At 34.1% G+C, this 15030-nt stretch overlaps 4 protein-coding genes across 4 annotated transcripts; 1 reads left to right on the forward strand and 3 right to left on the reverse strand.

Moving 5' to 3' along the window:
- Positions 1–159: 159 nt before the first annotated feature.
- Positions 160–2798, reverse strand: LOC118280856 (uncharacterized). Its single transcript, XM_050696832.1, has 3 exons — positions 2334–2798; positions 1922–2174; positions 160–1830 (listed from the first exon to the last, which is right to left on the reverse strand). The coding sequence occupies exons 1-3, from the start codon at positions 2526–2528 to the stop codon at positions 1193–1195; spliced, it is 1086 nt and encodes a 361-aa protein (XP_050552789.1). The 5' UTR covers positions 2529–2798; the 3' UTR covers positions 160–1192.
- A 407-nt stretch (positions 2799–3205) lies between these two features.
- Positions 3206–6359, reverse strand: LOC126911244 (piggyBac transposable element-derived protein 3-like). Its single transcript, XM_050697119.1, has 3 exons — positions 5925–6359; positions 4664–5812; positions 3206–3322 (listed from the first exon to the last, which is right to left on the reverse strand). The coding sequence occupies exons 1-3, from the start codon at positions 6357–6359 to the stop codon at positions 3206–3208; spliced, it is 1701 nt and encodes a 566-aa protein (XP_050553076.1).
- A 705-nt stretch (positions 6360–7064) lies between these two features.
- LOC118274477 (ras-related protein Rab-35) lies at positions 7065–13107 on the reverse strand. Its single transcript, XM_035591966.2, has 4 exons — positions 12892–13107; positions 12501–12800; positions 10991–11139; positions 7065–9883 (listed from the first exon to the last, which is right to left on the reverse strand). Exons 1-4 carry the CDS (start codon positions 12941–12943, stop codon positions 9785–9787), a joined length of 600 nt encoding a protein of 199 aa, XP_035447859.1. The 5' UTR covers positions 12944–13107; the 3' UTR covers positions 7065–9784.
- An 805-nt stretch (positions 13108–13912) lies between these two features.
- Positions 13913–14993, forward strand: LOC118274478 (actin-related protein 2/3 complex subunit 4). Its single transcript, XM_035591967.2, has one exon. It carries the CDS (start codon positions 14004–14006, stop codon positions 14508–14510), a length of 507 nt encoding a protein of 168 aa, XP_035447860.1. The 5' UTR covers positions 13913–14003; the 3' UTR covers positions 14511–14993.
- The last annotated feature ends 37 nt before the right edge of the window (positions 14994–15030 follow it).

Genomic DNA, 15030 nt, shown 5'->3' on the forward strand with positions numbered 1-15030 from the left:
GTTGCTTTTGTATAGCTGACCCAGACTTTAGTCAAAATAAAAAAGTGGATATAATAAATATAGAATTTGATCCTCAATATGTTGAGAATTTTATCAATAAGTTATTAAACTTTTGGAAAATAAATATATATCCTTTATTATATCAGAGTGTAGAGTGAGTATGTTTGGATTTTAAATAAAAGTAACATTTTAAATTAGTTATATATATAGTTGATGATACTCATAAACTGCATAACTAACAGTGATTCAAATTTAGACTGAACAGAAAGATTCAAATTTATGAGTGAGTCTATGAGTATCACCGACAATATATTTCTTGTATTTGTATGTATGTCCGCTAGTATTTTATAAAATAATCTTACACTTTATTCATCAAAGTGTAGACTTAGACTAACTGCCACACTCAGAGTCATTTAATGCTTACTTAAAGTATTCTTTAGTAACGATTTTGTATGGAAAACAATTGCTAAGGACTGGGTTAAGTAACCATTAAATGACTCTGAGTGTGCGAGTAAGTGTGTGTATGTACATAATATATGTTTTGAATAAAAAAGAAATAATTTTGAAATTTTGTTTTATTTTACTAAAGAATCTTGCAAATTAATTAAAGCACAGGCTATGATTACTATGTCATCGAGTATTTTTACATGTTTTAAATTAACACATGCATGTGGTTTAAGCATATAAAATTCACGTAAGCGCCGAATAACTCTTTCTACATGTATTCTCAAGCTGGCTATCTGTTTGGTTAGCTTTGCTTGACTTTTGCTCATTTTCACTCCTGTTTCAACGCTTGGAGGCCTTACTAATGTAATATTTGATTTTTTGAGATACTGCTCTACATGCTTAAAGCCCCTGTCTGCCATAACAACCATACCACTTTTTAATGATTTCACAAAGTCACATGATTCCACTACACATGTGTCAGTTGTCCTGCCTCCAAATCCAGGAGAAATATAATTAACCAATCCATTTGGTGTACATGATATTTAATATTTTATGGTATTTGTTTTTTTATATTCAGACCATGTCAGAGCTTGGTTTATTGCCTTAGATGGCTTTTGGATCTCAATTTCAAGGCAGTCGATAATGCAACTCACATTATAATATTTGTGCCTGAATGCCATAGGTAAGGTCCTTTTAATCATATCCCTGTCTAGCTCCACAATAAAAGGACGCATAAAGCTAGCTATCAGAGGTATATTTTTAAAAATATCTTGCTTAAACCTGCTGGAGTCATTCCATAATCATCTGTGAGCTGATTAAATTTAACATCCAAACGTATCTTATTTAAACATAGCAATATATGATGTTTAGGAATATTTAATTCAGCTTTTAGTATGTCAATTAAGTAGTAACAACTGCTCGGAACACCAATGTATATTCGAGGTTTCTTTTCAATTTTTCCAATTGTGTGCAACAGTGTCTTATCAACTTCTAGTCTTCTGTCTTCTGCAATTAATTCACTACAGTCAGAAGATGATTGAACTTGTAATGATTGCACTGATGACGAACAACTGTGGGTGGCAACAGATGGTGTATATAAAGATATATCACTATCAGAGTGCTCTTCTTTATTCAATACAGTTCTTGTAACTTTGCTTAGATTGGAGACAGAAGGATATGTTTTTTTGATGATCTCAGCTTTAAACGGGGATGTGGAACTAGATATTATTGATGGCTTCAAGGGTGATGATGCCTGGTCTTTTGTTTTGATATTGATCTGGACAGCTTTACTTCTGAATTTCTGCGTTATACATGCTTGAACTGATTTTTCTACTTTATGCTCACATGTAACTTCTGGCTCATTTGGTTGAACTGTTTGGAAATCTGCAAAAAGTAAAGTAATTAATTTCATAATGATGATTAACTACTTACTTATTGAATAAAATTATTTGTTTTGTTTATTACTCATACACACCTGAACTTGTTTGAGGAGTATCTTCGAGAGACGAACTTGGAATACAACTTTTATCTAATTCATTAAGACACTCTGCTATTGTCGTAATTCTTTGTTTTTTTACTATGTATGGTCGTTCTGTGCTGCTACATGTTCGTTTTCTTCTATCTTCTTGACATTCAAATTTACTTGGAGTACAACCTGGTTTCATGCGCACTTGTGATACTCTTCCCATAACATGATACTCGGTATAATTAAGCATATCATTCGGCAACTAGAACAATAAAACGTGTATGTTAAAACAATGAATATAAATAACAGATTCTAGATCATAAAATCAAAACAAAAGAACTAACCCCAACCACTATTGAGTAAATTCATTTGTTTTCTTTTACATTTATATTGTAAGCAATATGTTGTGAATAATACTTACATCGAAATGATCTTCACAAAAATACATTCTCGATTTTGTTGATAAAGAATGAGCATCATCCCTTCTTGCTAGAGTTAGCCACTTTCTTCGTATTTTTACATCGTTTGGAACATATATAAATAATTTGTTTGGCGTATTTATGCTTGTGCTTGTACACTGGGGCACTACACAGTTCTTGTAATACGAGGGATTCATTTTTCAATAAATAAAACACTGATACTCTCCGTTCTCTGTATACAAACACACTTGTTTGCCAAGGCGTGACGTCATCCAAGACGCCATGACAGTCTAAAGCGTTTTAGAGGATAATTTGAATTGGTTTTTTTAAATGCAAAATACTTATTGTGAATAACGCTATTTTTCAAAAATATAGGGTTTTTGGGGTAAAATAAACATCAAAGTATATTTTAAACCAATTTTTCAAATTTAGTTAATTAGCCTATTCGACGTGTAAGATTTAGATTAAAGACATTAAAACGTTTTTATTAGGAACATAGCCCTCTTAAGTTAGAATAAACCATATTGCAAAAGGGGAAGGCCTTTGTTTAGCGGTGGACGTCTATCGGCTGATGATGCTTTTAGGTTTGTGAATTTCATTTGCTATCTTTGGGTATAGGCAACGCGATTTCAGGTCTTGAATATTTAGGAGCTTATCCACTTATTGCTCAACATGATATTAGATTTTACAAAATAAATTAGTAGCGCAGGTCGGGCTTCGCTAAATTACATAAATGACATACTTGTCGCTATACGAACTATCAATGAAAAATCAGGCACCGGATATGAGTAATAAAGCAATTTCTGTATCAAGAGACTAAGACAACACGGTTCCCATCTATCTACAGATCAACATTGGCCTTGGCCGATTAATATTAAGTGGAGAATCCTCTTGCCCTCACCTTGTACCGTTTACTCCGATTGGCCGCTTCTGGTACTGACACATCTTGCTCCGTAATAATGATATCCTTCCTCCGAGTTCCTATCACGTTCTAGCGCAAAAATACTCGCTTGGTAATATTAATTTTATTGGAATTGTTTACTCCACATTCGTTACGAGAAAACAAAAGAAATTGGCATTTGGCACATGTCACGTTTACTGTAGAAAAGAAATAAAATCGGCTTATTTAACTAAGAAGGTTGATTTCTAGTTGAATGTTCTCTATGTATTAAATCTTGCTCGCGTCCACAGGACCGCATCGTAGGCAACGGATTTTAGTTTATCTTGTATAGAAACTCATGCAACTGCGTTCACTGATCCACATCGTACGGACCCCAACATCGGCAATGTCTACATACGACGCGTGCGATGCTTGCGATGCGTACGATGCGTGCGATGCGTACGATGCGTGCGATGCGTACGATGCGTGCGATGCGTACGATGCGTGCGATGCATACAAAATTTACGGAAAATCGGCGTAAAATAACATGTGTGTTATGTGCACTCGAGGGAGAGTAACGAAGGCTGAACTCTTAAAAGGTTGGCAACGCATCTGTAACTGCTCTGGCTGGTTTATCGGGGTTATAAATTACCAACCAGTTGGTACCAATGGTTATCATTGCTCGTTGGTTCATCATATCCCATAAAGAAGATAAATCATTCTAACTACTGTATGTTCATGTTATACAGGCAGAAGCATAGGTATAGTAGAAGTTTTTTTTTTTTTTTTTATATTTCTGTGAGCAGAACAAACTGGGATTAAAATGCACACCGCACCCTATATAACTTTTTTTTTTTTTTTTTTTTTTTTTTTTTTTTTTTTTTTTTAGGGGGAAAATCATCCAATGACTTCTCCCGCCTTGGGCGAGGCGAGAGGGAGTGTCAGACTCTTACTGACTAAAAACCACCCCGTTCCTTCTCCTGCTTTTCGAGCCGGAGCCCCGGTAAACCCGTTAGGTAGTCCGCAGCTCCCGCTAGGTAGTCCGCAGCTCCGCCCTGTATAACTGGTTACATTAGAAGGCAACTATCTCTCCCTAGTGTCGCTTTTAACCCTTAACTGCATGATTTTTTATTTTGGGCCTTGAAAAATCCTAGGGGTCCGAAATAAAGTGTACATTACGGCAAAAATAATGAAAAAAATCAAACTACAGTTTTGTGTAAAAAAAAAATAGTTTTATTTATTGATGTAATATTACATCATCATGCAAAATCGTCTTAAATTATTTTACTAAGGAGCAGTATGAAAATCTGTAAAGCAGTTATTAGTGCCGTTCAAGCAAAGAGGTATGTTGCATTTAGAGCATGCCCATTGGGTTGTTCCTTTACATTTCGGAAGTTTACAGCGTAAACGCTTTGAAAATATGGGCCAGTGCGCAATACCGTCAGAACGCACGTCCTTACAAGGAAGCGGATGAGCTGGTCCTCTTCGTTTCTTAGCTAGTTCTTCTAAGAAGTTGTTGCTTGGCCGACCTCTTTTGTTGCCGTTGCTTGTTCCCACATTGCACAGGGCATCTGCCAATTCATTTCGAAACTCTCCTAGATTTGGCAGTTGCTTTTTAGGGATACCTTTTGCACTCATGTTTTTCTTGAAGAGAACCCACGAGTTGATGACGGCGAGGTCTAGCAAATGGTAAAATAGTCTCATATACCATTTTTTACTTTTGACCTTTATTCGATACCGTCCTAAATAACTGTCCATGAGGTCAACTCCTCCCATGTGCATATTATATTCTTGCACAACTTTTGGGCATGGGACGTCAATTTTCTGTTTCAGTTTTTTGTCGAACCGTTGTACTTTACCTGCAGGTTCTGCACCAACATACGTGGATAATAAAGTTACTACTTTATTTTCTTTCCATACAGTAGCAGAGAAGTCCACGCCATCATGATGAGCCACTTTTTCTTCGTAGGTTCCTCGGGGGACGGAGGTTTTCATTAGTGTGTTCTTATCGGGCAGTCGACAGTTCGGCAAACGATTTTGCTGGACAGTGCCGACACAGTGGATACCCTGTTTAGATAAGTAGTAGGCCAAAGGTAATGAGGTGTAGAAGTTGTCGAAATATATGACGTGATTTAGCTTTCTCGGTACTACTCTGACCAGGCGCAAGACTACATTGTTTGTGATCCCTAAATCAGGTTCATCAGCTGGCTTATCTTTGTTATTGTCTTGTCCAGAGTAGACTTCAAACCGGTAGGCATAACCCATCAGACTGCATAGTACAAATAGTTTATAACCCCACTTGTGAGGTTTATTGGGAAGGTATTTTTTGAGGAAATGAGATATTTTTGTTGCACACATTTTCTCGTCTATGGAAAGGCGCTGGTCTACAGGTATCGATGAAAAAGTCTTGTTCAGATGGTCTATTACCGGACGTATATTATGGAGGCGGTCGTGATCTGGATGTTCCTTCGGTAAATGATGCTCATTATTATTGAAATGTAGCACAGACCGGATTGCTTCAAATCTGTTTATCGACAACGTAGCTTTTATCGGCGGGTATCCAAACTTGTCGTGCCAGTGTGACCGCACGCTTTGAAAGTGCTGCACAGACATGAATAACAAACATCCTAAATACTTTTTGAGGTCTGCTACAGTAATAGTAATAGGATTGGCAACATTTTCTTGTACAAGTGTATAAGTTAGATTCATTCACTATCTTTTCTAGGAAATCTGGTGTAAAATTGTGCAGAAAACATTTGTAAGGTGTGTCTAAGTCGGCTATTGCAGTATCTAGTGTAGATGTGGGCTCGTGTATTATTTTGCTCTCATCGAATGTCATGCTACCAGTTTTCCAAATAATCTGACGCTTATCGAAGCTATTGAAGATACTTGCACCTGAACTTGGCCCTGGATCAGCATCTTGAACTAAGGGAGGGTCGTCTTCGTCATGTGGAATAGGATCCTCAGATTCGGGAACCAAATCTTCCATATCATCTGAGACCAAGTCTTGTACGAGTTGCTGCGCATTGGCATAAAAGTTCTCTTCATCATCATCCTCATCTTCTAGACCATCTTCTGAGACGTTGCCGTCTTCCAACTCCCTCAATATTTTCTCAATGTCATCATCATTCACCTGGCGCCGTGACATTGTGCTAAAACAAAATACATGCATAAAGAAAGAACCTCCACCAAGTATGAAATGTATCGCATCAGCTTCATTCCATGAAAATCTAGAAATACTCGTAAGTAGTAATAAAACGTACATAATACGTGCATTACAGTTACATTACAGATAAAAAGCCGAAAAAAAGGTCAGGTAAAAAAAATCATACTTATTCCATACTAATAATATTTTATGCCAATTTCCATGATGATGTACATCATCTACAAAAATCATTATTTTCAGAAAATTACAATGCTATTTACAAAATAATAATACAATACCATTTTTACATACCTTTGTGCTGCCGGTAACTATTTTTGTTTATAATAATTCAGATTTTTTTTCCAAAACACATTCACTGCAACTGGGTCGAAAACCGAGAAAAGAAATTTGGCGCGAAAAAACTTTTCACGTCAAAATTTTGTAAAAAGAAAAGTTGTCTATGGCGTTAAAGTGCGTTTATACGTGTCGATTAGACCGTTGACAATACTTTTTTTTAAAAAGTACATAGGTGGGGTTGCTAGATAAAAAAATATTCGAGGAAAAGTAAACCGATGTAATATTACATCATTATGCAGTAAAGGGTTAAGTTTTGTGTTTCAACTGTCGCTTTTATAATTTCCTTCCTGCTAAGGTACAAGATATTTGGACCACCAAACCATATTCAAACGAGGATAATAAAACACATAATTATTATGATGAAAATAGGGGATATATTTACAACTATGTATTAAAACAAAATGATGACTCATAAACAATACTTTCCATAAATAATAAATGAGTAATGACGCGTTACAATTCACGCATTATTATTAAAACCACCGTCAATGATTGTACAAACGTTGTGTACGGAATGATTGTCAGCTAAACAACTTACTTTTGGTTTTGCACACAATTATAAAAGGTTTTCAAGTCCAGTACAACGATGCTTCCAGACTTGGTAGATTTTGTTGATGGTATAAGAGTTTACTTCGTAGCCGGCGCTGATGGTAGCGTCAAAATCAAGCAAGTCTTTTGGCAAACTTCCACAGCAAAAGTAGCCTAACCGACACAATTAATGTTTCAATTATTCGAGATATATGTAATGTTGCCTCATTCTTACAACTCAAATGTAGTATAAGCCACTTTTGCTCAAATATTACACAAGTATATTAATAAAATTAGCTCACAAACTATAGGGGTTTCATACTGTAAAATCTTAAAGTAAAAAATGCCATAAGATATTATATACTGCTGTAAAATAAAGTTCAGTCCAAAGCTAAAACTATATTTTGAGATACACAGGCTTATAAAAATGTGTCGAAAACGGCTCGAGGTGAGGACAAGATAATGATTACACGGGGTTTTATGAGGGAAGACAATACAGACACAATCCGACGCATTTTTAGTAAGCGGTACATTTAAAATTAAATGGTTTTATAATATATTCTCTAATCCAAAACTCCATAAGACGACAAACACATTACAAGATAGTTATTGCGATATTTTCCATGCACAAATCAACGACACGATTTTCACAGTGTTTTTGAAATAAATAAATTAGTTACAATTTATAATGATTTCTTTGCATTGGAAGGTGATGTGACTTGCAATAAAAGAGAAGATAATTATGTAACCAAATTGCAAGTAGATTGAAAGCTATCCATAAACTAGGTAACGCCTGCAAAAATACTCCTTACTATAAACCTTTATCGCAAATACAACAGAACTATATAGGTAAAGGTGCAGACATACTATCGAATGTAATAGAGCGATAATATGGTCGCACCTTTTCCTAACGGACATTTTTGAACGTAGAATTCCTTTTTCTCTTCCTACAAAATATATTGGACTTTATTAATTGTTCCTGTTTAGGCTCTAACTATTGTCACTTATATTGTGTACTATTTTAAACGTAATTGTTACTAACGCCACTCCATTCCCGAGTTGTTATATCTAACATTCTGATATGTATAGATAGTTTAGGGATAACTTACTTTAACTGTGCTGTTAGCCAAATGCAATCAATTCAACATTTACATTGTACAAAATTAAAAATGGAATTTAAAAATGCAAACTAGACATGCTATTTTATTTTAAATTCACGTTTCTGGTGAATAGCATCTAAAATCCCGTAATTACTTCAATTCAAAAGATACGCAGAAACTACTACTTTTAATTGTAAATAATATCTCCTAAGAGTTAATAATAAATTAATTTGGAATTTCAATTTCATACAGAATACTGTAAACGCTATGCCAATATTAAAATAATTAAAAAAATATAAATATCTCACTGAAAATACACTGGATTCAACTTTTATAGATCTATCGAATACGCGGTTTCAGTAATGTTTCATAAGAAATAATACTTGTTACATGTTTTAGATCAATTTCATTAATTTCTGGACTTCTGTTTTGTAGCCACAAATAGCTTGTATTCTGTCATGAATTCTTTACCAACATTTGTGGTCTTATGCCAACACTGGCACAAACCTTGGCGACCAAGTTTTGGCCACAGAATCGGAACCACTCAGTCATAAAGAGCTAGCTACAAAACTACAACAAAACAGTAATTTTCAATATCCTCAGCAATCATAGAATTTTCTAGACGTTTCTCATGTTACCTATAGCTTCTTTAATGCGTGATGAGGGCCGTCGAAGCGATCAACGAGCCACTATTCAATGATTATCATTTAATAAAAAATAACATTTAATGGTATACTTCCTTAGACTAAACATTCGTCGAACCATCACATAAATTTTGATAATTAGATTACACTCATTCATTAACTAGGCATTCGTTATATTCTAATAATTTTTGGAGTAAATAAATCCATAGTATGTACATGCTCTTGAGATTGTTCAACCTAGCAAGTTTTGTATGAACTAGCTATATTTTGGTCGGTTTCTAATTGAGTTATTATAATTGGTTTAGTCTCGTCCTTGGGCAAGCACTTATTAGCAATGTACAATCAAGTATAATAAGATATGTACTCATACAAATGCAATTTTCACAGAACTATTGCTGTAACCTAAATAAACACACACATGTTCCTTTGAATTAATATCAATATTAAATTAGCACCACTTAACAATATAAGTGCATAATTTCAAATGGAAGGGTGACCACAGACAACAGATTTGTTTACCATAGACACTGAACTTTTTCATATGAAACCTCATTTGTAAAATGATCAAGAGTTTGACATGAACTTTATTTTCTTTGTTTCAATTTTAATTTTATGTTATCCAAAGGTCTGCCCTCTGTTGCATGGTCTCCCTTTATCATCCTAATATCAAACCATAAAGCTTCACCTTCATAAAATGAAAATAACAGGTGTAGCAGACAACCTGCTAGGTCGTTCAACAAATCTCTCCATATTTGAGCATCGAGAACATTGTCCGTGGCACAGTGAGGTGCGTATACCACTAGCAACATTTCTTTTTGGTTTTGATATTATTCTTTAAATGTACCGTGTCTTTTGTAACATTTTGCCTCTCCTTCATGTCGAGCTTCGATTTTAGTACCTGAAACATATAAAAAACAGTTGTTATTTATTTGCTTTAAGATTTGAAATATTGCGTGATGTCACATCCAGGTGCGTTTTATACAAAGAAATTATCTATTTGCTCCCACTCCTGGACATCGATTAATTTTATCTAAGTATTATCTTATATGACAAAACAAAAAAAAAAGTATGTGTCTAATATTTTTTTATTACCTAACTGGTGGACTATTAGATTTTTCCTTACGCTGTTATCATCCCTATTGCTATCTAAGCAGACTTTTTAAGTACCTACGACCTATGGTATTTAACCTAGACCTAGGCCATTAGTCACACACACTTTAGGTGCACCGGTATGCACTAGACAAACATTATTAGGATTTTTATTTCTAAAGGGTGTAACATTTAATATAATGCAGCTCTATTGACTTCTTTCGAGGACCTACTTATATTATGGAACAAGTGGCAAGCCTGGGGCCTTAGTCTGCTATTACAATTGTGTCAGAATGGTCGATCATTGAGCAGTGCGAGAGGGATGGAGCTACGTAGGTTGTATAGCTCCATCCCTCTTGCACTGATCAATGATCGACCATTGTGAGACAATTGTAATAGCAGACTAAGGCCCCTGGTCATTGCTGGAGGCTTTGTGTCTAATAACTACTTTATTACAGGATATTTATGATATCATTTCTTTGTAAACCATTAACAAGTAACATTAGGAAACTTGTAACTAAAATTGAGGTTCATTGAGGTAAAATGATACTATTATTTGACCACAGCTTTCTGGTTTAACTTAACCATTTACCTAATATACAAAATACATTCACACATAATGCAAACCTTAGTCACATGGAGTGATTTTTGTAAATAGGCTCGCTACCAATCATCACTTCAAATAGCATCCTAAGTAGTCAGGTGTTTCTTCAAAAAACTTTAATTTTTATTTAACAATTATTTAACAATTTTTATTTTTCTCCTGTAGTTATTTAGCACTTTTTTTGTTTTTTTTTTTTTAATATACCAGTCATAGGATTGTTCAGTATGCAAGTTGTAGTCTGTGTGTTATAGAGTTATTTTCTGTAACTATAATAATGTGGCAACAAATATTAAATAAGTATACAATATTTACCATTTTAGTGATAGTGAGAAACATTTCCTCTACATTAATGTTCTCCTTTGCGCTTGTCTCGAATAGCGGTATGTTCATCTGATTGGCGAACCTCTGGGCATCCTCAGTCACTACTACTTTTCTTGACGGACAATCATTCTTGTTACCAACTGGAAATAAAGGAAAAAAGTAGTTTATAATACAGGCTACATAAAAAAATGTTATACATATTTATCTTTCCACAAATCACATTTAGTTTTTGTTCATATTATCGCAAGGAATTTACGTATTAAGAAGAGTTCTGAGGGCTTAGTACGTGTTTGTTTTCATTTAATGAGATTGAAACTCACTGAAAGAAAATCACCATTCTTATTGGTAGGTTCATTTAAGCTAGTCAATCAGTACCAAACATGCTTTGATTTCAATTTTGTTAAATGCAAAGCACACTAAGGGTACATATCTTCTATACCACAAAAGCAGCCTATTATCATGAAAAATATGTTAAGGCAGGTCCTTATATAGTATCTAATTAGATTTATGTTAGCTTAGTCACATATTCAACAAGTTTCCATAAAAAAACACTTCAAATTAACCATCAATTAGGTAGACAAAAACTAAAAAACTAAAACATAGGCCCTAGGTACATTTGAAATAAATCATTCAATTTTAACAAAATAAAGATATTTATAAAACAGTAATACCTATTAAAAGATAAAAACCTAACAATAATGACAGTGTTGATACAGCATATTTTAGATAACAGTCACTCATACATACAGGAAGTAATTTACTTCCTTTTTTCATGGAATTTCAACAATTTTCAGTGTGTATAGGCATTTGTAACAAAGATCATAATAGATTAGTCATTCATGGTGAGACAGTCGAAACTCAAAATAGATCTACTGAAGTTTTATAACCTCCTTTGTTCTCAGTTGTCTATGAATTGAGAACTGATATCAAACCTCTTTTCTAGGTTATTTGTTTATCAAAATTATTGTTTATGTTTGTTTTTTGAGTATTATTAATGCGGGTTCTATGCCATTTAGGGCATAGTAGAGTGCATAAAGCAAAATTTTATGAGATCATCACAAAGAATCCTAATTAGATTTAACACAGAATGATATTGGACACAAAACAATAGATAAAAAAAATACTAACTAATACTAAAGTTGAAATTGGAAAATCTATTTGTTTTTTTTTAAATGTATACCTTGTTACAGCCTTTAGAAAGCAGTTCAATTACATAATGATTACTTAAAATAAACTAAACCACTCAGAGTAATTAGAGTGTGACAGAAGATTCTTTTTATTGTCGTTATTTTGCAAACACAATGGTACAAATGAATGGTTGAGTTGAGAAATCGCAATAACATGGTTGTTTCAACCATTTATTACCAATTATTACTTAAATTAACGTCATTAGAACTGTAATCACTTCTGTATATACCTTTTATGATGCATTATAGGGTACTGAAGTTGGTTATTAGGATTCTTGGTGTATGAAGGGATTTAAAGGTAAAATTAGACTCACCTAAGACTTTATTAACAACATCACAATTCTGTTCGATCTCGTGCAGCCATCTCTTGACATTGGCGAAGGACTCTCCGTTCGTGACATCGTACACCACGATGACGCCGTGCGTACCTCTGTAGTATGTACTGGTTATCGTCCTGAACCTCTCCTGCCCCGCCGTATCCCATATCTGTAGCTTCACTCGCTCACCGTTTATTTCTAAAGTTCTTATTTTGAAATCGACCCCTATCGTAGTAATGTAACTACCGGAGAATGTGTTGTCGGCGAAACGCAGGAGAAGACAGCTTTTACCCACACCTAAAACATAACAACATTACACCGTTTACTAAGCTCCATAGCCCCGAATATCGGTTGTAGAGTTATAACATCACAGGCCTCGCCCACTCACCGCTGTCACCGATAATCAGCAGTTTGAAAAGGTGGTCAAACTCTCGCGCCATGGTTTCTGATAGTTATAATTATTACACTAATTGGTCATATGTTCACTATTAATGTTAAAAATGTATTTAGTACAACTTTAACTATAGAATTGTTAATAAAACTCATGCCGTTAACGTTACACTTCCATCACTTAACAATCGGCCGCCATCATTGTTTTCAATTGCCAGTTTGAAAAAAAATGACAAAGGAAAATTCATGTAAATGTTTATGGTCGACTTGACGAAAACCTTGGGAAATCTTAATAATTTATTCATACAGGAAAATGCATAACATATTATTATCATTGATAAGTCATGTTATTCCGTCTTCGTAGGTGTAGTTATTGACAAGTGAGATCAATGTGAGGAATATCAATTAAAGAAACTTAATGTTAATAATGTCTTATACTATTTTTCTAGGCATGGATAAAAAAGACAACGTTGCAAATCATTTAATAACGTCTCATTTTTTGTTGAATTGGTGTTTACGTTTACATCACTAATTAATTACATTTTTCATTTGTTATTACTTTTAACTTTCTGTATTTGTTGTAGTAACAGGACAACAAAAAATAAAATCAGTCTAAGAAGAAATAACGAATATCAAAAGGAATGATATAGATGTCCGGTATATGTAGCTATGCTGCGAAGATATAATAGCTATTCTGTGAAACTATGTGACGGTTTCCACTGATACTAAGCTATGTAGCGGTGCGACTAGATAAGACGTGTTATGAAGACGTGCCGCCTCACTCAGTAGCTGCACGAGGAAGATTCGCAACTGGAATATGCGATGAATCGATAGTAGAAAAATCATCCATAGCACGTATCTTTTCATATAATCACATATACTAGTTGAACCTGTTTCCTCCTAAGCTGAGTTTTGTAACGTAATAGTACGCACATCTCTATGCTTATTATACTCTGTTCATCCATTTAAAATTTTATTGATGGTAACATTTTTTGTGATGACTGTGTGCGTTTTATGAGTAATCAAATACACTTGCCAAATCTGTCAAATAAACTGTCAAACGCGCTAGGTGTGGTACGAATATTCTAAATTTTATAAAATTTTGCTATAATGTCGGCTACATTAAAACCTTATTTAACAGCAGTGCGCCACACGCTTACAGCGGCGATGTGTTTAGAGCATTTTTCATCGCAAGTAGTAGAGCGTTATAACAAACCGGAGGTCGAGGTTAGAACAAGCAAAGAGCTTCTCTTGAATCCAGTTGTGATTTCTCGTAATGCAAACGAGAAAGTGTTGATCGAGTCGTCCATAAACTCTATCAGAGTGAGCATTATGATCAAACAGGCGGATGAGATTGAAAAGATTTTGTGCAAAAAGTTCATGCGATTTATGATGATGAGAGCAGAAAACTTTATCGTACTGAGGCGGAAACCGGTGGACGGATATCATATCAGTTTCTTAATAACAAATTTCCACACCGAGCAAATGTTTAAACATAAACTGGTGGACTTTGTGATATACTTCATGGAGGAAATCGATAAGGAAATTAGCGAAATGAAACTGGCCGTAAATGCTCGCGCCAGAATCTGCTCAGAAGAGTTTTTGAAGAGATTCTAAATTCAAATCCTATAAGAACGGGTATGACTAATAGAATGAGTTAATAATATTGTGTTAATGGTGAATTAGTGTAATATTTCCTTATGGCTGTTATCATAAACTACAGTCCCTAATGAAGAGGTTTAACTATAGCCATTACAAATTTACATGTAAACATTAGCTTTTATAACAAGGTGCACACCTTTGCTTGGGTTTGGTACCAAACCTGTATGTTCATGAACAAATTCCAATTTTGTTTACTAAATAGAATAATGATGCTTGTGCATCTATAAGAAATGTTTTTTAATTTATAAGCAGTATTGTATTAAGTATGTAATGATAATCATATAGCTTAATATACCTAGTAACTTTCATTTATATATTAAGTTATAGAGAATAATAATTATAAAGAAATATTCCAAAAACTTTAAGGCATTTAAAACATTTCTTTTGACTTGTAAATGATTGATTGTATTATAAATTTTAATAAAATATTTTTAATAAGCAATGTTTATTTTTTAACCAAATAATGAAATACGTA

This window comes from Spodoptera frugiperda, chromosome 11, assembly GCF_023101765.2.
Source record: "Spodoptera frugiperda isolate SF20-4 chromosome 11, AGI-APGP_CSIRO_Sfru_2.0, whole genome shotgun sequence".
NCBI classification, from domain to species: domain Eukaryota; kingdom Metazoa; phylum Arthropoda; class Insecta; order Lepidoptera; family Noctuidae; genus Spodoptera; species Spodoptera frugiperda.

What these genes read in the sequence shown, in the direction of transcription:
- LOC118280856 (XM_050696832.1), bottom strand. Translation starts at nt 2,528, where the DNA reads ATGAATCCCTCGTATTACAAGAACTGTGTAGTGCCCCAGTGTACAAGC. An exon ending in TTTGTGAAGATCATTTCGAT is followed by an intron (nt 2,175 to 2,333) that starts GTAAGTATTATT and finishes TTATTGTTCTAG; the next exon opens with TTGCCGAATGATATGCTTAA. An exon ending in TACTCCTCAAACAAGTTCAG is followed by an intron (nt 1,831 to 1,921) that starts GTGTGTATGAGT and finishes TACTTTTTGCAG; the next exon opens with ATTTCCAAACAGTTCAACCA.
- LOC126911244 (XM_050697119.1), bottom strand. Translation starts at nt 6,359, where the DNA reads ATGTCACGGCGCCAGGTGAATGATGATGACATTGAGAAAATATTGAGG. An exon ending in CAGATTTCCTAGAAAAGATA is followed by an intron (nt 5,813 to 5,924) that starts GTGAATGAATCT and finishes ATGTCTGTGCAG; the next exon opens with CACTTTCAAAGCGTGCGGTC. An exon ending in ATCCGCTTCCTTGTAAGGAC is followed by an intron (nt 3,323 to 4,663) that starts GTGCGTTCTGAC and finishes TTTTTGCGCTAG; the next exon opens with AACGTGATAGGAACTCGGAG.
- LOC118274477 (XM_035591966.2), bottom strand. Translation starts at nt 12,943, where the DNA reads ATGGCGCGAGAGTTTGACCACCTTTTCAAACTGCTGATTATCGGTGAC. An exon ending in GCTGATTATCGGTGACAGCG is followed by an intron (nt 12,801 to 12,891) that starts GTGAGTGGGCGA and finishes GTTATGTTTTAG; the next exon opens with GTGTGGGTAAAAGCTGTCTT. An exon ending in TTCTCACTATCACTAAAATG is followed by an intron (nt 9,884 to 10,990) that starts GTAAATATTGTA and finishes TATATGTTTCAG; the next exon opens with GTACTAAAATCGAAGCTCGA.
- LOC118274478 (XM_035591967.2), top strand. Translation starts at nt 14,004, where the DNA reads ATGTCGGCTACATTAAAACCTTATTTAACAGCAGTGCGCCACACGCTT.